Here is a 27,842-nt window from a genome sequence, read left to right on the forward strand (position 1 = left end):
CAAGTTTAACTTTCAAAAACTCATAAAGTTGAGTTCAAAATCCACAACTTGTATAAGCTTGTTCAGTTAAACATAAGAAATAAGTGGACATAACTAAATGGGTCTGTAATATTTTACAGTGTACACAATTTGATGGTCAACACTGGACTTTTTAAGTTTCAGAAGTCCCTTACAACTTCAGATTGCAAACGTTTATAGATTTGACACCTGTAATAACAGCAACATGGAAAATAATAGCAGGCTTAAAAGGTCATCTGTACTAGTTCATTTTGAAGAACCAATTCCAACAAGAATACCTAGAAACCACAGAACTATATGCAAGCACTGCAGTGCTCCAGTCTGTGGCTTCATAAAGGCTACTTCAAATTTCAAAAGGCATCTACAAGGAAGTTAACAGACAGACAGTCTTTTATTTTGAAAACCATCTCTTGATGGTATTATGCTACTGATATTTCATATCATCAGTGTTGGGGTCACTACTCAAAAACGTGTAATACACATTATTCACTTTAAAAAACAACAAAAAACATAATGTATTACCTTACTTGTTATTCTCTATGGATAGTAACTCATTACTCTACTCATTACATTACTGTAGCGCAACATAGCAAGAGCTTGTCATATAGCTCATGAAGGGCTTAAACACACCTTCAACTCACAACACAACAGTAACAGTAAACTTAATGTGTTACATTACTCAGTTATAGCCAAATGTGATTATATTATGGCATTACTTCGCAAGGAGTTAACCCCAACACTGGATATCTTATGTGTTTAAAATCATGCAAGCACACTTTTTACTTATTACTTATTGTAAATCAAGAAAACAATTCTTGTCAATTGTGGAATTAATAGAAATATTTGTTCTCTTAAAAAGTGATCTACATTGAGGGACTTTATTCCTACAGAAGAAACATCAGGAAATCTTGAAGATCATGGTGGTGTTATTTGATTATTTTGAAATGAAAATAACATTGGAACAAAACTAATTAAACAACATTGAGGGGGTAATTTATTTCAAGAATTTGATCATTATCTATATTCTGGAACAAAATGTATGCAGGGTTGAGTAGTGACTAGTTACGTGTAATGAAATTATGTTATTAAATTGCAAAATTTATGTAATTGTATTTAGTTGTATTACTGAGGTAAAATGTGTAATTCAATTAGTTACTAATCAAATTGAAAGGAAATTGCTTTACATTGATAAAGTAATCCAAATAAAGTAATCCAAACCACATTTACAATGGGTAACTTCTAACAGTAAGCAATTACATTTCCAAAGTAACCTTCCTAACACTGAATGTACAGTTAATGAGATTCATCACATTCTGTTGTGTGACTGTGTGGAATTTCTTTGAATTGCAATGAATTTAATTCCACTTCCTGTCATTCCAATTCAAATTCAAATTCAACTTTCTGTGGGGTGGAGTCAATTCAATTCAAATTCAAATTCATGAATTGAATGGAGGCCAATTCTGAAATTCTGAATTTTGCACAAGCCTGCTTAGAAGTAGTAAGTAAATCAATTCCATTCAGTTTAGTTCAGCTTAATTTAATTCACTTTATTTAAACTCTCAGAACATTGATTCAATTATTAGAGTTATCCTACACTCTACATATCTCTCTGAACATCTAAACAATCCTAAAATATTTACAGGTACATTTTCCGTTCTGTTTACATTGTGAATACTGGTGGCTTGTGCTGCAGGTTTTGTCACTCATGCTCGAGGTCTACAAACAGCTCAAGTGCCTCTTGCTCTGAGTAGAGGCCTGGGGGGTGAGTGTGAAATTCTGGAAGGTGTTGTGAGGGCGATCGGGGCAGAGGTTACACAGAGGAAGGGGTTGGAGTTTGGCCTGCGAGGGGCAAAAGGTTTGTGAATCAGCCCTTAGGGTCCTGTCAGAATGCTAAATAGGGCTGTGTAGACAACATGGACAACAATGAAACAGGTGCAGAGAGACCTTACCTGTCTAGACATGCTGTCTGGACATTGCTGACTGTTAGAAATAATCAAATGTGGACAGTTAGCTCGGTAAAGTAACTACTGGAGTAATGCTTCCTCCATCATAAATGTGTCATTTTGTAAAAGAAAATGTGTTTGTGTTCCCTCATATTTTATGCGATGGAAATTTGATCCCATCCACTAAAACATCCAGAGAACCATACAACAATTGTTAACTAAACAATCCCCACACAAGCTCTGCTCAGAAGCTGTTCTGGCGTTTTTTATCATATCATAAGATCTTTCTCAGCAAACAGCTGTCATGGTATTTTAGACTATTATTTATTTAAACACTTTAAGGACTCCTCGTCTATGTTGGCTTAAAAGTTGAGACTGAAAGTTATTTCTTAACCTAGGAAGGAGTGGACAAAACACAAGTAAATCCTTGAAATGTCTAGTTTGGGAAGTCCTCAGTCTTGCACATCAACATAGAGGCTTGTAAAGATGACCCCTCTAGTCAGGTGAAGTCAGAAAAATGTATCCCTGTCATCTGTCTTGGTCTGCCTTGAGTCCAATACCTCATTTATGCCCATTTGTCAATTTATCAAAACAGTCACAAGATGGTCTCCAGCTCTTTCAGAGATAAGCAGCTGTCTGGGTCTTCTGCTCCAGGGGTTTGTGCTGGAGATGCTCCATGACCTTTGGTGTTAAAATATATCTTGCTGGCTCTGACATGCCTGGCAAAAACTCCAGACTCCGTCCCCCCGGGATTCCGTACAGCCGTCTCCTTTAGGGTGCCGGAGGTCACGTATCCAGGCAGGCTGGTTTGCAGGTGGAGAGAGCCGTGGCGTGGCTGCCTGACTCCTGACCCTCCACTGGGAGCTCCACCTGAGCCCACCACACCTCCAGTGAAGGAAAGAGCTCTGGGATTGGCAGCAGACAAGCTGACGCTGTGGGTGGTAGTGTGTGACATCATGCCGCCGTAGTAACAGCTGCCTCCCCCGCCGCTGCTGTTCATCCTGGCTTTCTGTTTGAGGTCCAGCACAAGGCTGCGTCTTAACCACGCCTTCTTTACCTCTGCCTGCACCTGAGAACAGGAAGAGGAACACAAACAGTTTTATTATTTTTATTATCAGAGAGTACATCTGAGTTCAAACTTCAAAACTAAATGATGGCTTGATTACCTCTCCATTGCAGAAACAGTAGATACATGCCACAAAAAATCCCTGTAAAGATGAAATTGAGTTTTTGTTAAAAAGAAGTACACTACATTTTTGTCAATGTATTACATCTAAATACTAAAAAAGTAACTACTCTATTACCTAAAAGAATAATCAAAGGAATACTTTGATATTTTCCACAATACGCTTACTTGCTTTCTTGCGGAGAGTTAGATGAGAAGATTGATGCCACTCTTATATCTGTACGCTTAAAAATAAAGCTACAGTCAGCAGACTGTTAGCGTAGCTTAGCATAGCATTAAGACTGGGAACAGGAGGAGACAGCTAGCCTGTCTCTTTCCAAAGTTAATAAAACTTACTAATATATAATATCTCATTCATTAATCATTTCATATGTAAAAGAAAAGAAATGTAAAAATGACACATTGCTGCACAGTATTGATGCTAAGCTAAGCTAAGCTGCTGGCTGTAGCTTCATATTTATGGTACCGATATGAGAGTGGTATTAACCTTCTGATCTAACTCTTGGCAAGAAAGCAAATGTATTGTGTATATAAGTGTATTTCCCAAAATGTTAAACCAGTGCTTTAAGTGTTTAAAATATATTATGATTACACATATTTGTTGAAATATAATAATATAACGATCAATTCAGGGATTTTCTTTAAACCTGAAAGTGAAAACCAATTCAAATGTGTTCAGAAAATGTTTTAATTTTTATTTTACCTTTATCATACAAGTTAATGATAATAGTAGTTTCATTTAACCCTTAGATCACATTATTTCTTGCAGAGTTCATAAATGTGTTTTCTGACCTGGGATGAATTGAAGAACATCTCATAATGCATTTGCACCTGCCACAGCAGCCCCATGGCTTCAGTGTAAGGAAGAGCCATGAACACCATGTAGTGAACTCCAAACAAGGGCATGAGGACTAATGTGGACTTGAGCAGCTTCCTGCAGATACAGGGGCGTAAACATTCATGTAGTGAACCAACGTTTGTAAAAACTGTCTTTGTGAGGGATGGTAGCCTTTGAAAGATTTTCAGGAGAATTTTACGATAAGAGCAAAATAAATATTACCGATATTGCTGCCGAGGGTCCAATTTACCAGTGTTTGTTTCCCACAGTTTAGAGGCTAGTACACGTATTATGTTGACGAAGAGGAGGAAATTCACCTGCCGGGGAAGAGGTGTACAGTAAGTCCAGAGTTATAATCAACCCAAGTGTCAAATGCCCTTTAATAGTATTAAAATTTAATTTTTCCTTACAACAATGGCTGCCAGAATGGGAACTTGAAAGATCCACTTCAGGTTTCCAGCACTGATGTCCCAACATCTGAAAGCAGAGACAGAAGAGTTAAAGTGAGCATTTGTGATACAGGTGTTGTGTAAATATTAGACAGACGAACACAGCTCATGACTCACTGTGTGTCTGCCAAAGATGCTCGAGCACTGACCCAAACAGACACAAACACTGCTGGAACACCTGAGATGAGTGGGGAGAAAAGTTGGGAAATTGTCAGTTTGTTTAATTCACTGTTAGCTCTGTTTGTGACAGCATAGTATCAAGTCCGATGTAGCTTACCCCAGCCGATGATGGTGAGGGCCCATAGGTAGTTCTTGTCAGAGAGGAAGGCCATGAAGATTAGGCTGTGTAGGTACAGCCCCTCTACCAGGATCCAATAATGATTTGTCGCCAGGAAATAAAAGAAGAGGGTAACAGCAACTTTACAGCCGGCCTGAGCACACAAAGCAGCACATAAAGGAAACATTCAAACAGGAGGACATACAATAATGACAGGTATAGGCTACTAGCTCTGTGTACAAAATACGATTATATATACAGTATTGTCGTGTTTATTTTCCTATAGCAATAGTTTGACACTTAGGGAAATATGCTTATTCGCTTTCTTGCTAAGAGTTAGATGAGAACACTGATACAACTTTCATGTCTGTGCCATAAAAATGAACCCTCAGCCGGTTAGCTAAATTTAGCATAAATAATGGAAAAAGAGGGTAACAGCTAGCCTGGCTCTGTCCAAACAAAACAAAATGCACCTTCCAGCAACTAAAGCTCAGCAATTACTACGTTATATTGGGTTTGTTAACAAAAAACGAAGTGTGAAAAGCAATTTGCCTTTTCCAGGGGCAGGTCTCAACCAGCAGAAACTCCAGGAAGTAACTGCTTCCTGTTGTCTTCACACTTCTGTGTAGCAACAGGCCGTGTTAATTAAACCTGTTACTTTTGGAAAGAGCCAGGCTAGCTGTTTCTCTCTGTTTCTAGTCTTTATGTTAAGCTAAGCTAACAGCCTGCTGACTCCAGCTTCATATTTACCCTACAGATATGAGAGTGGTATAATGTTTCTCATTTAACTCTGGGCAAGAAAGCAATTAAGCGTATTCTAAAATATCCAACAATTCCTTTTAAAACACATCAGACTGTGTATCATCTGTCAGACTTATTAGACTACATAGACACAAACGTTATTTCACATACAAGGGCATGCGCTGGTATTGCATCCTAATGTTACTGTGCTGACAGCACACTGTGATGTTAAAACACTATGAAAAAATAAAAATAACACTATGTATAAATGGTAATAAATTTATTAATTTATTTATTAATATAAAAAAAACACTGTTTACCATATGAGGCTTTGGTGCAGTGAACTCAGGCTCAGCCTTTCTGTCTTCAGATACGGAGTAGAGCACAGCGTCTTTCACGAAAATGCTGACTGCTCGACATATGAAGGAGGTGAAGAGGTGAATGTGGATGTAATTACGTGTGCAGTGGAGACGCCTGAAAAGGTTATGGACAAATTTCAGTTGTATATCACTGGCAATGAAGATAATTGACTATGAATGCAAACGCTTTTGAGGTGGATATGTAGTTCATGTTTTTTTTTAGGTTCTCACTTGAAATAGCAGAGGATGGAGACTGCCACCAACAGTGATGCTAGAGAAATGGAGTAGCCAACAGTGTAGATGAGATGGAGTCTCTCAAACACCTTCTGAAGCAAAACAAAAACATACTTAGATTGTACAGATGCAAAAGTCTTTGGTCACCAGAAAAACACCAGGACAGCATGGTGAAGCTGAACATAGAGTTTAAACAGCAGTATTCTGCAAACACCAACTGAACATATCTTACATGGCAGAATCTATACACACACACACACACACACACACACACACACACACACACACACACACACACACACACACACACACACACACACACACACACACACACACAGTCTGTATACGCGTCAAAACAAATGAACATGCACGTACCACTTCTTGGCTCCTGTGGTTGGAGGTCAAGTAGGTGGTGCACTCACTGTAGTTAGCCCAAGTGCGGTTGATACTGGGCACCTGATCCCAGTTACCTGATGCGTCACACTGGCGGTAGGCTCGCCCTGGGTTAAAGAAGTGCAGGAGACACAGACACAACATTAGCACAACAGGCTGTGAGACAATAGTGTAATTTGTAATTCACATACCCGTGTTGTATGTATCTGTAGATCACAGATCAGGACAAAGCTGCTGTATGATCTCTGCACGTCAGTGTGTCTTGAGCTCTACTACCTCTGTGGTTGAAGTCGTAGATGTACTCTGGACACAGCACTGACACCAGCTGACCCGCTGTACTCCGTGGCCAGCAGATGATCCCATCCCACTCGGGGATACAGTCACCTTCTTCACAAATAATGGGAAACAGCTGTTAGCTATTTGAAGCTTTAGTTTGACCTTTTCTAATACGCCAATGTAAAAATACTCAACTACAAGTAAAAGTCCTGCATTCAAATGTTTACTTATGTAAACCTAAGCAGCAACATATACAAAGTATCAACAGTCAAAGTACTTACTATGCATGTTGACCCCTTTCAAAGGGTTATATTATCATATCATATATAAGGCTGGATTTTTACTGACACATTATTGTGTAAATAGCATTTTAATGTTATTACTAGTGAAGGTATAGCTAAATTTAACCAATTTAGATATTGTTGGGTAGTTTAATCTGTAATATTGCATCATGTCTTATCATAACATATGTTTTGGATGAAAACTTTAATCTGAAATGTAACAATGAGCTGTCAGTTAACAGTAGTGCAGTAAAAGGTAAAATATTCCCCCTTGATATGTAGTGGAAGTGCAATAAAGTAGCATAAAATGGAAATACTCCTGTAAAGTACCTCGAAATTGTACTTAAGTACAGAACTTGAGTAAATATACTGTAAAGTTCTACCTCTGAATCCTACATTAACATGACTAGCAATTAAAATCAGTTTGAATGGTTGTGCTTGAAGAAAATAGAACCTGCATCACACGTTTAATGGTTTCCTATAATATATACTGTATGATCCCGATCTTTTAATCATATTATAATATGTTGTATGATATCTGTGGACAGGAGTGTCAGTGTGGATCTGCTGTTCACTGTGCCTCTCTTCTACCTGCCTAGTGTTCCGACTGGGGCTCCATCTTATATAATTCCTCTCCAAATAGATCAGTGAAGCCATTCATCATCAGATTCTGTGTCATGTGAATGAAAAATGCCCCGGTACTGCCTGCACCTAAATTCAACTCATCACTGAGATACTACTCAGCAGGATATTGGAAGGGTGTTATATCTGATGCTAAATAAATAATTAATGTAACAGATACGGTTTCTGATTGTATATTTGGACATGCACTCCCTGACCTCTTGTGTTTTTTGTTGTGGCCTGGACTGTAGGACCAGCCTTACAACCCCAAAACTCTGATCCCTCTGTGACTGAGTGATGAAGTTCCACCATTGGTCTGGAGTGTAATGACGTCAGTGTTGGTGTTTACCATTGGCCATTGCCCTTTTAAACTGTATTGGCGCGACACAGGCCACGCACGTGCGTGTGTGTGTGTGTGTGTGTGTGTGTGTGTGTGTGTGGATGCTACTCTTTGTTGCTCTCTATTCAGACACAAATGTGTGCAACAAGTAGGCCTATACAATTTTGAATAAAACAATCACAAACAGCCATGACACAAGGCTATTTCTAAATAAATATAGTGGATGTGCTGGTTTTGATATTTCAACATGTAAAAATCGGGGGAATTGGAAATCCAGGAGAACAGCAGCTGGAGGGCAAGGGAAATCAGAGTGTTGGCAAGCAGGGGATGCATAGTCCATAATATAGTATGTCTTCTATATAGATTAAAATAAATTATCAATGTGTTTTCTTGCATGATTTGCTCGTTTAGCAAATAGACGATTGGTTGCATAACAGCACAATTGCTAACATGGGCGCTGAAAGGAAGCGCAACAGCGCTTCAGCGGCGGTGAAGGATAAACTGCTCAAATAACGAAATGGAGCAGGCCTCACATTATGAAGAAATAAGACATCATCTTTAAGATAGAGCCATCTGGAAGTAGGGCAAGGAAACAATACCAGTGGAACTTAAGTTTCACTCGGAAACTAAATGTTGTTTGTAGAGTGGCAACAGTAATGTTTACAAAAGAAGAGTCATTATATAAACTCATACTGAGTTGAGTTTAGGAAGAATGAAGATTGCATGGATGCATTTGTCACAGACATCAGTCAGTATCAGTTACCATCCTGTCCTTTGTTCTGTAAACTAAGTTTTCAACCTAGTCATGTTATACTAAAACTGGATATGATTGGACCTTACTTCCCTAATAGGGAGAGACTTAGAATATTTTGAATGGGGAAAAAAACTCTTTGACTAAGTTGGCGTACTCAACATATTCCCACTGTTGACTTGAAGTGAAAGTTTAAATGTGATTTAATTTGATTTGATTAAACTCATAAACCTAATTCAATAAAAACCCTGCCATTTCTATTCAGTTTATTGTACACTTTTAGGGGTTAGCTAACATTTTCCTTGCAGAGTCAGATTTTTAAACATTATAAGGAGGTTCAACAAATAAGACACAGAGCTGATGACTTCCACACGCTGGGATAAAACTTCTGACCTTCTGATGACAGGATAACTAAGCAAAACTGAGCACTGCCCTGTCCCTACTTTTAATGAATAAAATGATCGAAAGCAGCACACAAACCTTTAACCAGGGACATTTGTGCCTGAATGTTCCTCTCACACTTGGCGTGAGCACCAATCACAACGTAGATCTGCTCATCTCGTGAGATGACATCATCAGAGTCTATCTGCAGAAGGCGGATAAGAGAGAGATGAGATATTGTTAAGACATGCATGCAAGAAATGCAATATAATGTTAAACAAGCAATTTCTCTTATTCTGCATGATGGTAAGCTATGATGTAAACTAGGTCATAGACGGCATGATCTGATTTACCCAAGCACAAATTTGCCATTAATGTATCTGATTGGGTTGCTTAGTATTTGCTTAAGAGCCCATTCTTGCAGTTATATATCTTTAAAGATACCCAAAGACTTTGAAAGTTTCCTAATACATGTCTCTCTGAAGTGTCTTTCCAGCTAGGCCGATCTGGCGACCGCAAACCCTTCCAAAGATCTGATGTGCTGCCTCCAGGTGTTGTGAAATAGTTGTGTTAGGGTGTGGTATGTCATGATCCCTCGCCAACCCCTTTTTTCTCCAGCGGCGGGGCTGCCGCTGGCCGCATGGGGGTCTCGTCTTCAGGACACACAAGCAGCTTTGTGTTCCCGGGTACATTTCGCAACAGAACAGCAAAACTAGCAACTAGAGAACTCACATGAGAATTGTTTGACCGACAGAAGAGGACAGCGGGAGACATGATTAGGCAGAAAGATACAAAGAAAGAGAAACAAACAATACAAATTGATAAAGAAGTCGTTAAAAAAAGGGGCTTTTTAGTACTTCTGTACTTACTTAAGTAGGATTTCAAATGTGGGAGTTTTTGTTGTATTTTTTCCATTGTTGTACTGGTACTTTTACTTAAGTAAAGGATCTGAGTACTTCTTTCACCACTGCTTTGTCTTACTGAAAGAAGAAAACTTCTCACTCTTGTTAAACAGACTGAAACCCAACTGGAACCGTTCATGTCAATGAATATGTGATAAATAACATTCTTGGCATAAGCCATTAAAATAAACCGCCAATGGGGGAACAGTGGTTCTAGTATTCTAGCACTCAGAATGCTAAACAGCTATCATTCCCTACAGTGATTTATTTTGGGAGGGGACTCTAAGACAAAGTCAATACAGACACAATTAAATATTCAAGTTGTATGTCTAAACAAAGCCTGTGTCTCAACAAAACATTCTAATAATTCAATACATGCAAGTCAATAAGGAGAAGTAATTCAGTTTTCTTTGCACAGGAGGGTTTTCTGCTGACGGACTGGGAGTGTTAACAAAACAACCAGGCTTAGACATCCCCTCGCCTTTGTGTCATAATTGAATTTGCTCTCTCAGTCCTTTGCCTCATATAAATTGATTTTCGGACTGAATAAGCAGGAGGCTGTAAGTCTACCTGAGTTATACACTCAGGATCGACCTGGGGGCGATGAAGTGACGGTGGTGATGAAGTGACGGTGGTGATGAAGGTGAGCTGCAGGGGGGGTCATGCTTCAGTGGATGAAAGGTTATAGAGGTCAAAGCGGATGGAGGTCTTGTGAGGTAAAACAGACGATTTGGGATGGCGAAGATTGAGGGCTCTTTGATGTGTGTGTGTGTTTTGCCTTTACAATCCCCTACTTTTTTCGAAGTAATTTTCCTATTTGGACTTAAGATTTTTCAAGCAAATTTGCAAAATATCCTATAATTTATTAGCTTTTGTGTTGTTAATAATTAGTTATTTAGATGCTGTTCTTTTTATGAAGGATTTGTGCTACAAAGAACCCAATCAAAGTAATGCCATATCACTTCATTTAAAAAAAAAAAAGAATAACCACTGACACTGAATGGCTGGCACATATCCCTGGACCACGAGATAAATCTATGTCCAAAATTCAAAGGATCAAAGAGAGTCACAGATACATGACATTTTCTATATTTGGCCCAAAGTGCAGCTGTGTGGGAGTATTATTTCTGACTCAGTGTCATGTTATAGTGTAAGATATGATGCTACTGTGTGAAAAGCTTAAATTTAAAAAGCATCCACTGATAAGTTGATACACTGGCCTAAGAAACTAAGCTGAAAATGTCCCATAAATATAAGATTCTTTTTTTTTAATCATCATTCCAATCAAATAAGATTCACTAGAACTTATGATTGCACAAATTATAAAATGTAAAAATACAAATTGTTGTAATGTGTTGCTAATATTTAGTACACTTTAAGAGACTACAAGTAAAGCAGAAACAGCCTCCGAAAAAATCTACAACATTCTTAGATAAAACAATTTATAAAAAGGAAAACAATAGTGTTAACCCATTCAATCAATTAAGTAATCAATAACTCAATCGCCCAAACACTCTACAGGAAAAATAGAGTACACTTACCAGTGCAGTCACTATTATGACACTGTAAAAAAGAGCCAAGGCACCAGTTCCCTGTGCGGACAACATAACTTATTTTTAACTGTCAATTCAAACAGGATGTTCAATTAACATCAGATCATCTTATCCTCCTCGGGTAGCACTTAAGGAACTCATATCCCAAAGTCAAGGACTTCTTCTCTGGTGTCCCATCAGTCCTTGTGTTTTTGTTCTATCGGTCAATAGGAAAAACTTCCTTTTAGGATTTTCTTGAGCTGTTAAAATGTGTCTCCTCTCTCCAGACTTCTCCTTGAGGCTCAGTGGACATCAGTAATCATGTTTGAGAGATCATGTAGAAGTCGGTGAGAAGACATAGGGGACAACTGTGGCCGAAATCTCCTCCTTTTACTTTGTCTATCAGAGATGGGTTGGCCTTGATTGGCTGTGGCTTGCATCTCACTTAACTGTTTGTGCTCCTCTGCTGTGGTCATCGTCTCTCCCATCCTGTTTGCGTATCGGTTTGCTGTCTTTTTCACTTGTCTCCCTCCAGACAAAGTAATCTTAGCTTTTACCACCCAATTGCACATATATTGGTCACACATACAGTGGGGGAAATAAGTATTTGACCCCTTGCTGATTTTGCAGGTTTGCCCACTTACAAAGAATGCAAAAATCTACAATTTTAATCATATGTACATTCTAACAGTGAAAGACAGAATCCCAAAGAAAATTCCAGAAAATCACATCATATGAATTTATTAAAATTGATAACCATCTGATGAGGAAAAACAAGTATTTGACCCCCTGGACAAACAGCAAGTATTCTGGCTCCTACAAGCCAGTTAGTCTTTCTTTAAGACACAGCCCCAATCCGAACCAATTATCTACATCAAATACACCTGCCTCACCTCGTTACCTGTATAAAAGACACCTGTCAACACCCAAACAACCAGCATCCAACATCACCACCATGGGCAAGACCAAAGAGCTTTCTACGGACATCAGGGACAAGATTGTTGATCTGCACAAGGCTGGGATGGGCTACAAGAGAATCGGAAAGCAACTTGGAGAGAAAAGATCAACTGTCGGTGCAGTTATCAGGAAATGGAAGAAGCACCACACCACCGCCAACCTCCCTCGGTCTGGGCCTCCACACAAGATCTTGCCTCGTGGGGTGTCCCTGATCGGTGTCCCTGAACGGTGTGGAATCATCCCAAAACCACAAGGGGGGAACTGATGAATCAACTGAAGGCAGCTGGGACCACAGTTACAAAAGAAACGGTTGGTAACACACTACGCCGTCATGGATTGAAATCCTGCAGCGCACGCAAGGTGCCCCTGCTCAAGAAGAAACATGTACAGGCCCGCATGAAGTTCGCCATTCACCACCTGGACGACTCAGAAGAGGCCTGGAAGAAGGTGATGTGGTCAGATGAGACCAAAATAGAACTTTTTGGCCTCAACTCAACTCGTCGTGTTTGGAGGGCAAAGAACACCGAGTACAACCCAAAGAACACCATCCCCCACCGTCAAGCATGGTGGTGGCAACATCATGCTTTGGGGGTGCTTTTCAGCCAAGGGGACGGGACAACTCCATCGTATTGAGGGGAGGATGGACGGGGCCATGTATCGTGGAATTCTGGACCGACATCTCCTTCCCTCAGTGAGAGAGCTGAAGATGGGTCGAGGATGGGTGTTTCAGCACGACAACGACCCTAAGCACACCGCCAAAGCAACAAAAGAGTGGCTGAAGAAGAAGCACATCAAGGTTCTGGAGTGGCCTAGCCAGTCTCCAGACCTGAATCCAATTGAAAATCTTTGGAGGGAGCTTAAAATTCGAGTTGCCAGGCGACAACCTCGGAACCAGAATGATTTGGAGGCTGTCTGCAGGGAGGAGTGGGCCAACATCCTTGCCGAAATGTGCACAAACCTTGTCACCAACTATAAAAACCGTTTGACATCTGTGCTGGCCAATAATGGCTTTTCTACAAAATATTAACATGCTGTTTGTCCAGGGGGTCAAATACTTGTTTTTCCTCATCAGATGGTTATCAATTTTAATAAATTCATATGATGTGATTTTCTGGAATTTTCTTTAGGATTCTGTCTTTCACTGTTAGAATGTACATATGATTAAAATTGTAGATTTTTGCATTCTTTGTAAGTGGGCAAACCTGCAAAATCAGCAAGGGGTCAAATACTTATTTCCCCCACTGTATATTTTTTTCGAAATTCAGTACATACAGTTCCTGTTTTTGGATCCTGGACAAGATACTGGATCCTAGGCCTATTATTACTATGTCCCCTCATCATAAATAGAATCAGTATGATTTAAACAACATTTGTCCCATGCCAAAAGACAACATATCTTTTCCAGTTCCCACGTTGGGACTCTCTAAGGGGCACTGATACAGAACAGACTCACACTGCCTACCTCCCTGACACTAGCAGATATAATGAATACACAATCATATGGGACAAGTGAATAATAGTTTGGCTTGTGTTGCTATTATTTTTGGGATCAGTTGTTGAACATGTGTGCTGATATTCTGCAGTGGTTCCTAATCTCAACCAGAACCACCCAGGGGTCCAAGAGATTTTGGGTTCCCATGGTTCAGGATTTATTACATATTTCCTCATTCAGTACAACTTACAAAGAATGGGGATTTTTGAAACTATAGGGAGGATGTGTATGAGCATAAATACACATTGTAAAAATTGGTTTAAAAAAGTTTATCAACAGAAAATCAAAACCAGGTTAAAATCAAACTAATGACATACAAACACCAATGGAAATGTATATGCAGCCCAAAAGGGTTTACTATAAGACAAATTCATGCTGTATGTGATCACATACAATTATATTAATTAGATTATTGCTGCCTATGAATTACTATTATAATATTACATTGATTAAAACATTACTTATAACATTGATAAAACTTACAATTTAAGAATAAAGAATGTCTTTACAATATATTTTTACGTTTTCAATATGCTTTTTGGGGCTTTTAGTTTGAAGGGCCGATTTCTGACGTCGCAACCAGGAAGTACCGGGTTCACAACAAGGACAGCAGCAGCTGCGTGTTCTCCTGACTTGTCAAAACTGTACGTTTGAAAACTTTCATTCATTTATCGATATGCAAATTACTGTTTGGGTTTTTTTTTTAAGTTAAAGGACTCACCTGCAGACGGAGGCTCACAGTTTGGCTGTTGAGACCAGTCTTTGCTCCACATGTACAGCAGGTTACTGTAACACTAATGTAACATGAATTAACACTGTGTGTATGTGTGAAGGGCATGGCGGGGGCGGCGGTGCTGAAGGCTCTCTGGACCCTGCGCCCCCGGACACTGGCCGCGACCTCAGGCAGGTTCCCAGCCCCGGTGGAGTGCTTCCTTCCGCCGGCTTCATGTGTGTTGTACCCGCCGTGGAGGAGCTCTCCTGTCCGGACGCTGCAGCTTTGCTCCGCCTTATGTGCCGGACACAACAAGTGGTCAAAGGTGAAACACATTAAGGGACCTAAAGATGAAGCGAGGGGCAGGATGTTCATGAAGTATGGTATGATGATAAAGATAGCTGTGAAAGGTGAGATTAAATAACGGGCTGAAAGACAAGAAACCCGATTTCCAGTTACAGTTGGAGTGTTTTCTTGTTTGCTGTAGTTAATCCCAATGTTTATTTCATCTGCAGAAGGTGGACCCAACCCAGACATGAATATAAACTTAGCCCACATACTGGAGCAGTGCAGAAGCAAGAACATGCCTAAAGCATCAGTAGAGGCTGCAATCAAGAGTGCGGTAGGTCGACACACACACACTGACACATACTGGAGTGGGAATCACCAGAGGCCTCAAGATACGATATGAATTGATACGATATAATCACGATATACAATATTAATGCGATTTTAAACATATTGCAATATTCTGTGTATATTCTGTGTATGTATTGCAATGTATTATCTTTTTTCCAAATGTTTCCTTATTTCAAATGTTATGTTTTATCTAAAAATATAAATGTATCCGTTTGTCATCTCTCTTCAATTGTATTGCTGCAAAATGGGATTGTCAAGCAGACAAACTGACCAACACATATATAATGATAGATCGATACTTTGCTTCTGTGTATCAATACAGTATTGACAAGGAAAATATTGCGGTATTATGCTGTATCGATTCCCCCACCACCACTACCACCACCCCTACAAAATAGGTGAAAAATGAATGAAAAAAACAACAAGATAATGTGTCCGAGTAAGATGTTGAGCAACCACAAGACATCTGAACCGCTTAAATGCTCCTTGGCATAGATTCTCTGTTAATCTTCTGGAGGGATGAACCCCCAAAATATTCCCTCATTTGTCATCTGTCTGTACATGGAGCAGGTCTATAGATTACCCTTTGACTTCAGCAGTACATAACATAATAAGAGTGGTATAGTGCTGGTATAATACGCTGCAAGAGAAACTCATTCATGTCTTTCTCTTGGCTCTACAGGAAAAGGCCAAACCAGCATCCCAGCACATGTTTGAAGCCCGCGGGCCCGGCGGGTGTCTGCTGCTCATTGAGGTCCTGACTGACAACAACTCACGCAGCCACCAGGAAATCAAACGCCTGCTTAACAAGAATGGGTCAGGACCATCTTCCTATGATCTTACTCTGCTGTGACTGTATAGCTGAAACACTCAAACAGATATTTCATGCGCTTTCACCACACCACTGATGGTCAATCCATTGTGTTAACCTGATCTGTTTGACACTGAAGAGCAACAGGCCAGGAGTACACGGATCAGATATACAGGACAATATAGGGGATGAATGCAGTAACTACACACAATGCATGGTTATCATGGTGTATTGATAATGATGGCAGTAGCCACTAGATGTCCCTGTACAAACACATTTGGCTTGGCTAAGAAGCTGCTGGCACAGACAATTTATGAAAAATAGGAAAACGTACAGCTAAAATACAGTCGACATGAAAAAAACCTAATACAAATAAAAACCCATATGCGGTTTATGTATTTAAACAGATAACAGTTTTAATATATGATTATGTTGTCTCACAGAGGTGTAATTCTGTACTCGCCCACAGAGGGATGCTGTCAGAAGGAGCCCGTCACAACTTCAACAGGAGGGGGGTGGTGGTGGTGTCGGGCCAGAACGTCTCAACGGAGAGAGCTCTGGAGCTGGCCATCGAGGCGGGAGCCGAAGATGTCCAAGAGACCGAGGATGAGGAGGAGCAGCCCCTGCTGCAGGTCAGACATGGAGAGCCATGTTTTCTGAGGAGAGCAGTACAGACGTATCAGGAACCCTGTCCCTACTGTAGATGACCAATAAATCCTTTCAGGCATTTATTAAGAAAGAAATTGCCAAACATTTATTTTCTCTGTTTTACATCATTTTAAATTGTATATCTGTCTTGGGTTTTGGACTGTTGATTGGATCAAACAACCAATGTATTCATAACCTTGGATTTTAGGAAACTATTATGTATTTCACAATTTTTTTTCACATTTCATAGGCTTAATGATTAATGGAGAATAGCTTTAATGACAATGAAAATAATAATAAGTCGCTGTTTAACTAATGGTTTGATCTGCTTCTTTCTCCTCAGTTTATGTGTGACATGACGGACGTGAGAAAGGTGCGTGGCTCATTGGAGGAGCTGGGAATGCAGATTACGTCTGCTGGGTTGGAGTTTGTTCCCCGCGCCCTCTCATCTCTGGACCAGGACCAGCTGGACGCTGCGTCAACGCTAATAGAAGCCCTCAATGACTGTCCAGACGTAGTTCGTATCTGGGACAACATCCAGGCTGACAGCTGAGCACGCCTCCTGGACACTTGATGGACACTGAATATCTCACATGTGGAATATTTAACTTCACAGAGAAAGGATACATGTACTGCTTGTCAAAATACCTCATACTGCTTACCATTATCATTATGAAAATATGAGTGTATTGACCATTTTGATGCTTTCTGTGTGGGACTTGGAAGCAAAATGAAATTGCAGTCAAATACGTTCATTTCGAGTAGTTTTTTTTAGCTTCTTTAGAGTGAAATAACTTCCACATCTTCATTACTTTTATTGGTCGATGCTGAACAGTTTGCCAAGTTAAAAGTTGTAAAAAGAAAAAGTACCGAAAGGATGTCCCGTATCATTAGCTAATCATTAATCGGGTCCTAGAGAAATGAAAATGTTCTATCAAAGTGAAATTTCACTTTTATTGGGTGAGGAAGGAAACATTGTTTATGTATCAACAAGAATCACTTTAAAAAATACTCTGAATAATAATTTGTTCAATTACCTCTTTAAAAAGTATTAAATTTACATCCACTAATCCAGAATCTATGAATTTGCAAATATTTTTTAATTTCTAAAGTTTAACTGTGGACACGACATCTCCTACTTCACTGAAAAGTCTATTCTCAGTGTATGTGCACTGGAGGATTCAGGTTTTCACATCACGCATGTAAGTTAAGTATTGGACTGTGACTGGCTACGTAATGTAACAAAATCATGTAGGTACACATCTAAATTTGGGATTTAAGGTGAACACAGAAATGTTCTCTCTTCTGCTGATAAATGTGAAAACACCCTTCTAGTGTCAAACTCTGCACATATAATACATCACTGCACAGTGAAACTCAAACATAAAACATTTTTCAAACAAAATATTTAAATATATATATATATATATATATATATATATATATATATTTTTTTTTTTTAACAAAACAAAAAGAATACAGATGGCTAAAGGTTACAGCTGAAGGACATTTTGAACCAATGTCATCACAGGTCATTACCCCCTCATATTAATGTAGTGTCAACAACATTGCAGTCAATAAGATCCCACATTAACAGTATGCACATAACCTATTGAGCGGGCACTATGCCTTTAGCCGGCAGATTTACTTTTTTACACTTGTCATGTATGTCACAGCCTGCACTATATTTCAGACCTACACCGCCAAACTGAACTGCATACAAGAACACTGAAATGGTCATTTGACGTTACCAGGGAAGTCCAGTGGAATAGCTCTGAGCCCATTTGCTCTGTTTATCAATATTGTCATTGATTTTCCTGTCAGTTCCTGTCAGCGAGAGCGTGGCATTGATTACTTCCCTGTGTTGGCAAATGTTGGTGGCAACATGCGAGCTGCAGGCCAGTCCCCGCCCTATGCCATAGTGGAGGGTTCAACAACAACATCTGAACGAAAGAAGTACATTTGTTTTGCCTAAATATGAACCATGAAAGAGGAAACTGAAGGTTTTTGAAAACACTTGTCCAAAAAGTGTCCTGAAGGATGGATATTTGAGTCATGGCTGTCTAGTTGTCCAAGACCAAGAAGGATCTGACATTGTGGTTTTTGAATCAGGTACGTTGTGTTTATTTACTTTCAGGGAAACATAGCTTGGTTGAAAATTTAACCAACTAGTGAGAGCAGAGAGATTTTTCTACAATGTAACTGCTGCCTTCCCTATGCAGCAACACTGAATCAAGTATTGAGACTATCCAGTATTTGAGAGCAGAGTATTTTTGGGAGGGGCACAGCTAGATGGGCATTCTGGGAAATCAGAGCAGAGAGGAATTTGTTAAGGGGCGGGGGGGGTACAGAATATTAAACGTCACTAAGTAGTTCCCTTTTTTTGCATTCGTATTCAGATTTTCCAAGGCTAATTTAGAATAGAAAATACGGAGGCAAATCTTATTTACGTACATAAAGTTGAAGGAATCCACAGTATAAGTCCAATATACCAAGAAAACTATATCATGAGTACAGTAATGTTGTTAACAGTGTTATTGAATACTATAATTGTATTAATATTAGTCGTAGGCCAAATGTCCTTCAAGAAAGGACCTCTTTGGCTTAAATATAAATAAAAATGTGTTTCACGATCACCTGTCAGCCAGCAGAGCTCTATGTCTGACTCAGACCTTATGAAGAGTGGGGGACCAGCCAGCAGGGGCCCAGAATGCCGCTCACCTCCAACTCCCAGAATGGACCTGCTCAGCCCCTCCAAGATGAAGGACCGCTCTCAGAACGTCACAGAGAAGGTCACGCAGGTACGGGGGAGCCGAGAACCTTGCATGGGCCGAGAGCCAGGGAGTCCCATTTAAGAGCTTTCAATGAATGAACATTGGCCATTCACCACCAAATTTCAAATGCCACACGATGCATTCACTGCTCGACAGAGTCTGTCTGTCATTAAAGAGCTCACATTATTTATGTTTTGAGGCTTCCAGTAAGTTGCCATGACGGAAGACTGCTGTTAATTTCACCCACTAGTGGAAAAATCAGTAGATGTTTTGGTGGCTGGATGTTTTCCTTCTGGGTGTGAAAAGCAAAGTTACATTGAGCCACAGTTCAATTCAGACCTACTGTTGTTACTGCTGGAGCCCTGCGGCTCGGCATTCTACATCACTGCCTCTGTGGGATGGTTTGTGATGGATATGAAACAACTGCAAGTGTTTGCAACAACCTGTGACCTTGCTAAATGGGGTCACTTGTTGATACATATATATATATATATATATATATAAAACTATTCATATATCTGCCTGGTAGATAGATCTGTCTGGTCAGGTCAGTGAGATTCGTCAGGGCTGCAAATGTTAATTTAAAATTGGGCTAAAGAGAACACGAGGACTGTGGCAGCACATGAACTTAGTTATGTGATTGTGACGCCTAACTCGTCATTAAAGCCCTCCAGCTCACCAGCATCCTCAGTCAGCTCTTGCACGGTTGATTACAGCACACTATTGCTTTGGCTTTTTAACCATCTGGAAATAATTGTACCATCTGGATGTAATCTTTGCTCAAGTCTCGACTGCGTTGGGAATCACCAATGACAGGATGGTCAAGGATTTGTTGGACCTACAAGGTCGCAAAACCAGAGCATGCAGCCTCCAGCAAGAATTTGGTCAAAATTATACATCTTCTAGAAAGGTCTGTTGGTAGTTCAGAGAATGTACTTGTCTTTAACAGATTAGATCTGCTTTGTGTCAAAGTGAGAAGAGTTGCAGTTTTATGTTTGGTTAATGTAATAGACTTTATTTGCCTTCTGGGAGAAGATTTCACTAAAGAGGATACATAATTGAAGGAAGATTAAAAGTCAATGTTCATAAGTGAGAATCATTGCATGCTAACGCATTCTTTATGTTTAGGTACTTTCTTTGGAATCTGATGTACTGCCCGAATACAAACTCCAGGTGCCAGAGACAACATGGTGGATCTTGCTTCATTACAGCCCATTCAAGGCGTTTTGGGACTGGATTATTCTCATCCTGGTCCTCTACACAGCTGTTTTCACTCCTTACTCAGCTACCTTCCTCCTGGATGAACACGGGGATTTACGGCAAAGGAGATGTGGCTACACATGTAGCCCTCTAAATGTGGCGGACCTTATGGTGGACGTGTTGTTTATTGTGGATATAGTCATCAACCTTCGCACAACGTACGTGGATCAAAACGACGAGGTGGTCACACAGCCGAGCCGGATAGCCAAGCACTATGTCAAAGGCTGGTTCCCAATTGATCTGTTCGCAGCGATCCCTTTTGACCTTATCATTTTCAGATCTGGCTCTGACGAGGTAAGAACTCTGCCTCTCTGCACATCATATTAAATTACATTTTTCAGAAGAACCCAATCACATTGTTTGTATTAATTCTAAAATAACTTTGGAGAAATTCCTTAGATACAAGTGTACTGTCCTCAAGTGTCTAAACTTCTTGTATGAGTTCTCTAAAGTTACTGTAAATTGAACAGCCATTTCCCTGTCTAACATCCTCTTCCCTGTCATTAATGGACACTAAAGATGGCAACCTTAACAAGCCTGCTGAAAACTGCTCGGCTGTTGCGATTGGTCCGTGTGGCAAGAAAGCTGGACCGATATTCTGAATATGGGGCTGCTGTCCTGTTCTTGCTCATGTGCACCTTTGTGCTCATCGCCCACTGGCTCGCCTGCATTTGGTACGCTATTGGCTTTGTGGAGAGGCCGTACACGGAGACTGGCTGGCTGGACAACCTGGCTGAACAAGTGGGCAAGTTATACAACGACAGTGACTCCAGATCCGGTCCATCAGTCAAAGACAAGTACGTCACGGCTCTTTACTTCACCTTGAGCAGTTTGACGAGCGTAGGGTTCGGTAACGTCTCTCCAAACACCAACTCCGAGAAGATCTTCTCCATCTGCGTCATGGTCATTGGCTGTGAGTTAAATAACACTGTTAGGGACTATAGGAAATGATTGGGGTAGGCAGGCGGGTCTAAGCCTTGTTTCACTTTCACAAATGTTTGTATAGTCCCTTAATATACAGAATAGTAACCGGTTTCATAACGCCTTTTGCATATTTAACAAATATTACAATTAAAATGCCACAATCACCAGGGCCTTATTATAATCTCTGTGCTTGTTGCTTCTTCTGTCTCAGCCCTCATGTATGCCAGCATATTTGGGAATGTGTCAGCCATCATCCAGCGTTTGTACTCTGGCACAACACGCTACCACACCCAGATGCTGCGAGTCAAAGAGTTCATCCGATTCCACCAAATCCCAGGTTGCCTTCGCCAAAGGCTGGAAGAGTACTTCCAGCATGCCTGGTCCTACACAAATGGCATTGACATGAATGCTGTAAGTAAAAAGTGACAGGACTATAACTGCTGCTGTCAGGGTTGTTCAGCATCCCGGTCTTGCATCCAATCGCTGATATGTTGATGGTCTTGTCTTCCCATGTTCAGGTTCTGAAGGGATTTCCGGAGTCTTTGCAGGCAGACATCTGTTTGCACTTGAACAGATCTTTACTACAGAACTTTAAGGCTTTCCATGGAGGCAGTCAAGCCTGTCTGCGCGCCTTGGGTATGAGGTTCAAGACAGTCCACGCTCCTCCTGGAGATACTCTGATCCACTATGGAGACATCCTGGACTCTCTCTTCTTCATCTCACGTGGTTCCATCCATGTCATTAAGGATGATGTGGTGGTCGCCATATTAGGTAAGTAACCGCAGATGATTTGACTGTGGTGTCTCAAGAATGCTCCAAAAACATAATCTTCTCGAATATAAAATATTCATGCTCTTGCAGAAAAGAATGACATCTTTGGAGAGCCTATCCATCTGTATGATGTGCCGGGGAAGTCCAATTCAGACGTACACACCATCACCTACTGTGACCTGCACCGCGTCCAGAGGGACGACCTGCTGGAGGTCCTTGATATCTACCCCAGCTTTGCAGACAACTTCTGGAGGAACCTGAAGATAACTTTTGACCTGAGAGATGTATGTTGGCATTTGATTGCAAAAAAATAAGAATTTTGAGAATTTGAATTACAGATGTTTTTTCTCATTGAGACACAAAATATTCGACCATTTCTCATTAGAATTAGCGTTTCCCCCCAGAAAAGAAGACTCAATGGTTAGCTTCAATCCCAATACAGAGACTTCAGTGGAACTACTGCTACCACAATATCCCTGGTTTGCATCAGACTTGAGACCTTTGTTGGATGTAATTCCCAATTTCTCTCTTTTTCCCCTCATTTTTCATCCTGCTAAATAATTCCTTAAGAAAATAATCGTATGGCTTATTGCTAATGTTGCAGCCTTAACCACCCAAAAGGGCATTCCCTCTTGGAATTTCTATTTGTAGATTGCCTTCTGTGCTGGAACACACAATTGCTGTTGTAATGCGTGTGATACTGTTTTTCTCTCTGCTCATCAGGCTGATCAAGTACCACCAATAATAACAACTGATGATTCTGGTGACGACTGTGGGTATCGCCACAAGCCCAGACACCGAATCCACTCCCTGGACTGCAGAATCAGGCCAGGTGAGATAATTGGCACACAATTATTTCACAGTCAAACTTCTTGACAAACAATCTTTTGCATTCAAGGCTCTGCTTGGCTCAGTGTGATAAGCCTCTAAAAACCATCAATCTGACAGAAGATCTTAAAAACGTCCAGGCATTGTTTGGATCGGTAACCTAAACTGGACCTGTGTGAACATATTGCAGAAAGTATGAAAGAGTAACTGAATGCTTTCCTGAAAACAGATGGAATCGATCATGAAGACTCGTACCCCCTTCAGTCCATCCGTCATCGTCACTCGCATCCTCAGGCCCACTGGGATGACCGCTGTAGCTGTGGATCCCCGTGTTCCCAGTCTAGTGAAGACCTGGCTAAGCCTCTTGCCCATGGTGCCAAAGTGGAGCTTTACCCTCCAGAAGATGCCAGACGGGACTACTCCCCCTCTGTAGTGCAGCTGATCCCCCCGAGTGGCACCTCAGTAGGGAGGGAAGCAGTGTTGGATCGGGGCCACCAAGGTAGATAGATGCGTCTTTTAATTGAAGTCTGTCCTGGAAATACATACAGAGTGGAGTTTAAAGTTTTTAACATGCTATGATTAACTACAGCTGCTGATGTTGTATAGTGAACATTTTGGACATTACTTTAATAATAATAAATGGCTAAAAACTTACACCACTGTCTTTATATTCTCCTCAGCTTCATCTTTGAATGTGCCGGGAATGTATCGATACTGGCCAGAACGTCAGTCACAACAGTTTTCCAGTCGTGCCTGGCGATCTTCCTCTGTCCGCAACTCATACCACCCACCACCATTCACAGAACAACGGCCCAGTGAGCTGGAGTCGCGACTTGAGGTTTTACATTCCCAGCTCAACAGGTAAAACGATGCCCTCAGCTGGTTTTTAATCATTGATACCAGAGGCAGTGACTATTTGTCTGGTCAGAAAAAGAAAAAAAAATCTAAAAGCCAATGCTTAGCAATGTGATATCATTTTTCCATTCCATTGGCTTGGAAATATTCTTGAATGTGATTACTTGATACTTCACTTAACAGCCTCTGCCATTCTCATTGTCTCTTGATTCCCCAGACTGGAGACTCGCATGACAGCCGACATCAATGTTATTCTCCAGCTTCTCCAGAGGCAGATTGCTCCTGTACCTCCTGCTTACAGCACTGTATCGTCTGGTACCCTCCCGACTGACTCACCTGACCTGTATGAAACAGGGACACCAGTGCAGCACAGCATGTACCCCATTTCCCCCATACAGATGGACAGCTGTACAGCCACACAGGTAGAGAATACCAACTACTACTACCACTAACAGATTTGTTTCTAGTAGGGCTGCCCCATCTTTGTCGATAAGTCGACAAATCGGTCATTTTGGGCTTAGTCAACTAAGATTTCTTGAGTCGATTAGTAATTTGTTAATGCTTACTCATGCTAAATGATTTATTTCCAAGAAACGTACCTACCCATCTCTGGTAAACACAAGATTTAAAGTGGTACTTTTGCATTATTCTTTGCAAGAGAAACTTTTGGAGATGGTAAATGGACTGCATTTATATTGCGCTTTTCTAGTCTTAACACTCAAAGCGCACAGATTTGTCAATTGAATCAACTAATCGATTAGTTGACAAAGAATTTCTTTAGTCAAAGACAGCCCTAGTTTCTAGTCTTTTACTGAAAATATAAGAATGAAAAAACGTGATTTCTGCACTCTAGAACTCGACTCAGACTGAACTTCAATTCACCAAGAAGTCCCAGGAGTCACTGTCCAGCGGTATCCATATGACCGTGGCGTCAAATGACACCATGTTCATGGCCGTCACCCCCGAAACTGAGACCCACACAGGGTTGACTCCGCAGCTGGCCCTGCCGTCAGTCAAATCCTCCCTCATGGAGAACCCCAAGCTGCGCGGCAGCCTCCGATACCCCTCGCTGCCGGGGAACCTGGACATCACCTCAGGACTGGCCGAGATCCAGAAACACCTCTCAGACCCTGTGCTGCCCGTCACCTGAAGACCCTTCAGTAAAAGAGTTTTTGTGGCAACCAGTGTGACTTTCAAAGTAGAGATACACTGCTACCTAAAGACTTCTGCAAGGAGCCATGTTCAGCTTCCATTACACATTTCGACAAGTAGTGTCTCAAAATCTGATCAAGGATTTCCATTTCATACAGTGTTGACACAGGATTACACTCAAGTCAGTGGTGCTCCTGGCCAAGAAATAGTCTAGCACATAACACCCCATGAAACAAGGTTAGAGGTTTCCCTGTCGGTTTTTGTGCTAAGCTAAGCTAACCAACTGCTGGCTGTAGGCTGAAACACACAAGAGTGGGTGTCTTACCACCTAATTCTCTGAGAAACAATTCAAACAGTTCCTTAACGGAATCTGATCATTTCTGGGATATAATTTTTTCAACAAAAGCACATCACATATATGATCCATTGAATTTGGTTAAAGAACTGTGACAAAGATTATAAATAGTGAAACAGTTGAATGTTAAAATAATTTTGTCAGTGCTCTGTGGTGCATAAACTATGTAGTGGCAACACTTTCTATATTACTGCAAATATATTTCTGGCATTTCTGTACTGCAGATTTTATTTAATTATTGGCTGATGTAGGTGCCGCTTCATTGGACATAAACTGGCCCAAATTTGTGAAAATAAATCATGAACAAGTGGTTTTCTGACTTTATGTTTAGCAAAAAAAAAAAAAAAAAGATCACACATCACTGACCCCCATACTGAAACATTTACAACAAGTAAGAAATAACTCCCGTTCACTCCGTCTTCACATCCCAATCCCAATATCACAACAGAACTCAATATCACAACAGGACTCACAGCATTTGTAATACAATGTCAGTTTTCTAGGCTCTTTGAAAAAAATGTAACTTTCCATATACAGTAAATGGCAGGATACACTTTTTCAACCTATCATTTCTAACTGTAAATCTGTACTATAGATTCTTATCTATATGTCAATGAGTCACCTCACTGTGAAATAAGGAAATAACTGTCTAAATATAAAACTTCTGTATAATGGTTTGAACTGTGAGGGACTGTTTATTATTGTATCAAATAAAATGGTAATATGAATAAAATAATTGGTGCACAAATTACAAAAAAAAAGAATTGCATTATGGTCATGGTTAATACTAGTAAATTGTTGCACAGATAATGAATGAATCACAACAACAGAGATGTTTATCATATCACAAATGATGTTCAGTTGAATAAAATACATATTTATAGGTTTAAAAAAAACAATTGAATATATGAACACTTAAATCCACATTAACCACATTCAATCCACTTTTAAATGTGGCTAAACTACATTTTTGCTGCATCGTAAAAATGAATGCTTGAGGATGTCGTAAGGAGTAAAACTATAGATACAATGCACCATGTAGCGTATAAAAACATGTAACTGACGAGCCTTTTTGTCTGAGACAACATGCTGAAAGCTTGAAGGCTATTTAACCTTGGTTCATGTCGGTACATGACAGTTTTTGAGACTTGGTTACCATTTTTGTTTTGGCTCTCCTTTTGAGTTTTCTGATAAAGTACGTCTTGATATTGTATCACAAAGTCAAGCGCTGACGTACTCTAGTTCCCTTCTCACTCAGTTGAGTGAAAAAAAGCTTTACACACACAATCTGAATCAACATGAACCCAATACGAGCACAAACTGAATATTGCTCCTTCCTTCCTTATACAGCTTGTATATCCAACTGAGATAGTTTTTGAGTCGCCTTATTTCTTCATGACTGCAGCTCAGACTCTGAGGATTTCCAGGCAGTTGTTGTAGCAGATAGCAATCCAGTCGGGCTGGGTGGTGGCCCACTGGACATTATTGATCTCTCCCTCGGCTGTGTAGGCCAGTATAGGGTCCTCAATGGCCCGCGGCATCTGCTGGATGTCCCAGATTAGAGCCTGGTGGTCCTCCGCTAGACAGAGAGGAAGGGAGGATGTTTGATGTGAATTGATTTATCTTATTTAAACAGGAAGAAAATTATGTTCCTATGTTATGAGGCCAGTAAACATGTTACTGGCCTCAATCTGGTTGAGAAGTATTTTTCACCATGTTTTCTTATTCAGCATGACCCAAAAACATCAAAGCAAGATCAGGGGAAGGGACAAAATACTCACAAAACAGCACATCAGTGTATTGTATAGCAGGACCAATGCAATGTGCAAACTGAATTTAATTAATTAAAAATTTAATTATTATGCATGTGACTGTATTGTAGGGTTGTTTTGGACAAAATGATCCTGGTATATGACATTAACTTCAGAAATTCCCCCAGGAAACTAGTTAGTGGACGTAGTAAGCTCTGCCATTTTTCTTTAACATTGCACAGTCTGCTCGTATGAATCACCTTGAGGCAAACGTCTGCTGTAATCGCTCATCTGTCATCATTAGCTGAATCAGATCCTAATGCATCTTGTCATCAATTGCCTCTGTCCTTACACGTATGGCCTTTGTTGAGCGATTCTTTTAACCCTGTAG

General features: G+C 40.4%; 4 protein-coding genes across 5 annotated transcripts in view; 2 read left to right on the top strand and 2 right to left on the bottom strand.

The window, feature by feature from the left end:
• Positions 1-1,393: 1,393 nt before the first annotated feature.
• pth3r (parathyroid hormone 3 receptor) lies at positions 1,394-14,921 on the bottom strand. Of its 2 annotated transcripts, none has more exons than XM_028567414.1 (13): positions 14,693-14,921; positions 9,188-9,293; positions 6,715-6,825; positions 6,421-6,545; positions 6,043-6,137; positions 5,773-5,926; positions 4,712-4,865; positions 4,552-4,612; positions 4,396-4,462; positions 4,208-4,302; positions 3,940-4,081; positions 3,128-3,169; positions 1,394-3,030 (listed from the first exon to the last, which is right to left on the bottom strand). In XM_028567414.1, exons 1-13 carry the CDS (start codon positions 14,807-14,809, stop codon positions 2,557-2,559), a joined length of 1,743 nt encoding a protein of 580 aa, XP_028423215.1. In that variant the 5' UTR covers positions 14,810-14,921; the 3' UTR covers positions 1,394-2,556. The 2 variants fall into 2 exon arrangements, with proteins under 2 accessions (XP_028423215.1, XP_028423216.1); XM_028567415.1 differs by lacking the exon at positions 14,693-14,921 and adding an exon at positions 11,532-11,838.
• taco1 (translational activator of mitochondrially encoded cytochrome c oxidase I) lies at positions 14,531-17,536 on the top strand. The gene is made up of 6 exons (XM_028567416.1): positions 14,531-14,615; positions 14,805-15,093; positions 15,199-15,305; positions 16,005-16,138; positions 16,603-16,765; positions 17,125-17,536. The coding sequence occupies exons 2-6, from the start codon at positions 14,808-14,810 to the stop codon at positions 17,332-17,334; spliced, it is 900 nt and encodes a 299-aa protein (XP_028423217.1). The 5' UTR covers positions 14,531-14,615; positions 14,805-14,807; the 3' UTR covers positions 17,335-17,536.
• Positions 17,537-18,666: 1,130 nt separating this feature from the next.
• kcnh6b (potassium voltage-gated channel, subfamily H (eag-related), member 6b) lies at positions 18,667-25,343 on the top strand. Its single transcript, XM_028568561.1, has 12 exons — positions 18,667-18,737; positions 19,426-19,582; positions 20,684-21,109; positions 21,335-21,728; positions 21,951-22,150; positions 22,258-22,510; positions 22,601-22,794; positions 23,234-23,342; positions 23,568-23,835; positions 24,005-24,199; positions 24,411-24,615; positions 25,047-25,343. The coding sequence occupies exons 1-12, from the start codon at positions 18,667-18,669 to the stop codon at positions 25,341-25,343; spliced, it is 2,769 nt and encodes a 922-aa protein (XP_028424362.1).
• A 665-nt stretch (positions 25,344-26,008) lies between these two features.
• LOC114548228 (DDB1- and CUL4-associated factor 7) overlaps positions 26,009-27,842 on the bottom strand; it is a 12,794-nt gene continuing 10,960 nt past the window's right edge. Inside the window, exon 7 of the mRNA XM_028568046.1 lies at positions 26,009-27,279. Within this exon, the coding sequence (XP_028423847.1) occupies positions 27,107-27,279 (173 nt within the window). The 3' untranslated portion in view covers positions 26,009-27,106. The remainder of the gene's footprint in view (positions 27,280-27,842) is intronic.

Source organism: Perca flavescens, chromosome 21 (genome assembly GCF_004354835.1).
Source record: "Perca flavescens isolate YP-PL-M2 chromosome 21, PFLA_1.0, whole genome shotgun sequence".
In the NCBI taxonomy this organism is placed as follows: Eukaryota; Metazoa; Chordata; class Actinopteri; order Perciformes; family Percidae; genus Perca; species Perca flavescens.

Excerpts from the sequence above, each read along its gene's own strand:
- taco1 (XM_028567416.1), top strand. The coding sequence starts at position 14,808 with ATGGCGGGGGCGGCGGTGCTGAAGGCTCTCTGGACCCTGCGCCCCCGG. Across the intron at positions 16,139-16,602 it reads CGCCTGCTTAACAAGAATGG|AGGGATGCTGTCAGAAGGAG; the intron begins GTCAGGACCATC and ends ACTCGCCCACAG. Across the intron at positions 16,766-17,124 it reads AGGAGCAGCCCCTGCTGCAG|TTTATGTGTGACATGACGGA; the intron begins GTCAGACATGGA and ends CTTTCTCCTCAG.
- pth3r (XM_028567414.1), bottom strand. The coding sequence starts at position 14,809 with ATGCCCTTCACACATACACACAGTGTTAATTCATGTTACATTAGTGTT. Across the intron at positions 4,866-5,772 it reads CTGCACCAAAGCCTCATATG|GCCGGCTGTAAAGTTGCTGT; the intron begins GTAAACAGTGTT and ends TTGTGTGCTCAG. Across the intron at positions 4,463-4,551 it reads GCATCTTTGGCAGACACACA|ATGTTGGGACATCAGTGCTG; the intron begins GTGAGTCATGAG and ends CTCTGCTTTCAG.
- kcnh6b (XM_028568561.1), top strand. The coding sequence starts at position 18,667 with ATGCGAGCTGCAGGCCAGTCCCCGCCCTATGCCATAGTGGAGGGTTCA. Across the intron at positions 22,151-22,257 it reads ATGGCATTGACATGAATGCT|GTTCTGAAGGGATTTCCGGA; the intron begins GTAAGTAAAAAG and ends TCCCATGTTCAG. Across the intron at positions 23,343-23,567 it reads GGACTGCAGAATCAGGCCAG|ATGGAATCGATCATGAAGAC; the intron begins GTGAGATAATTG and ends TCCTGAAAACAG.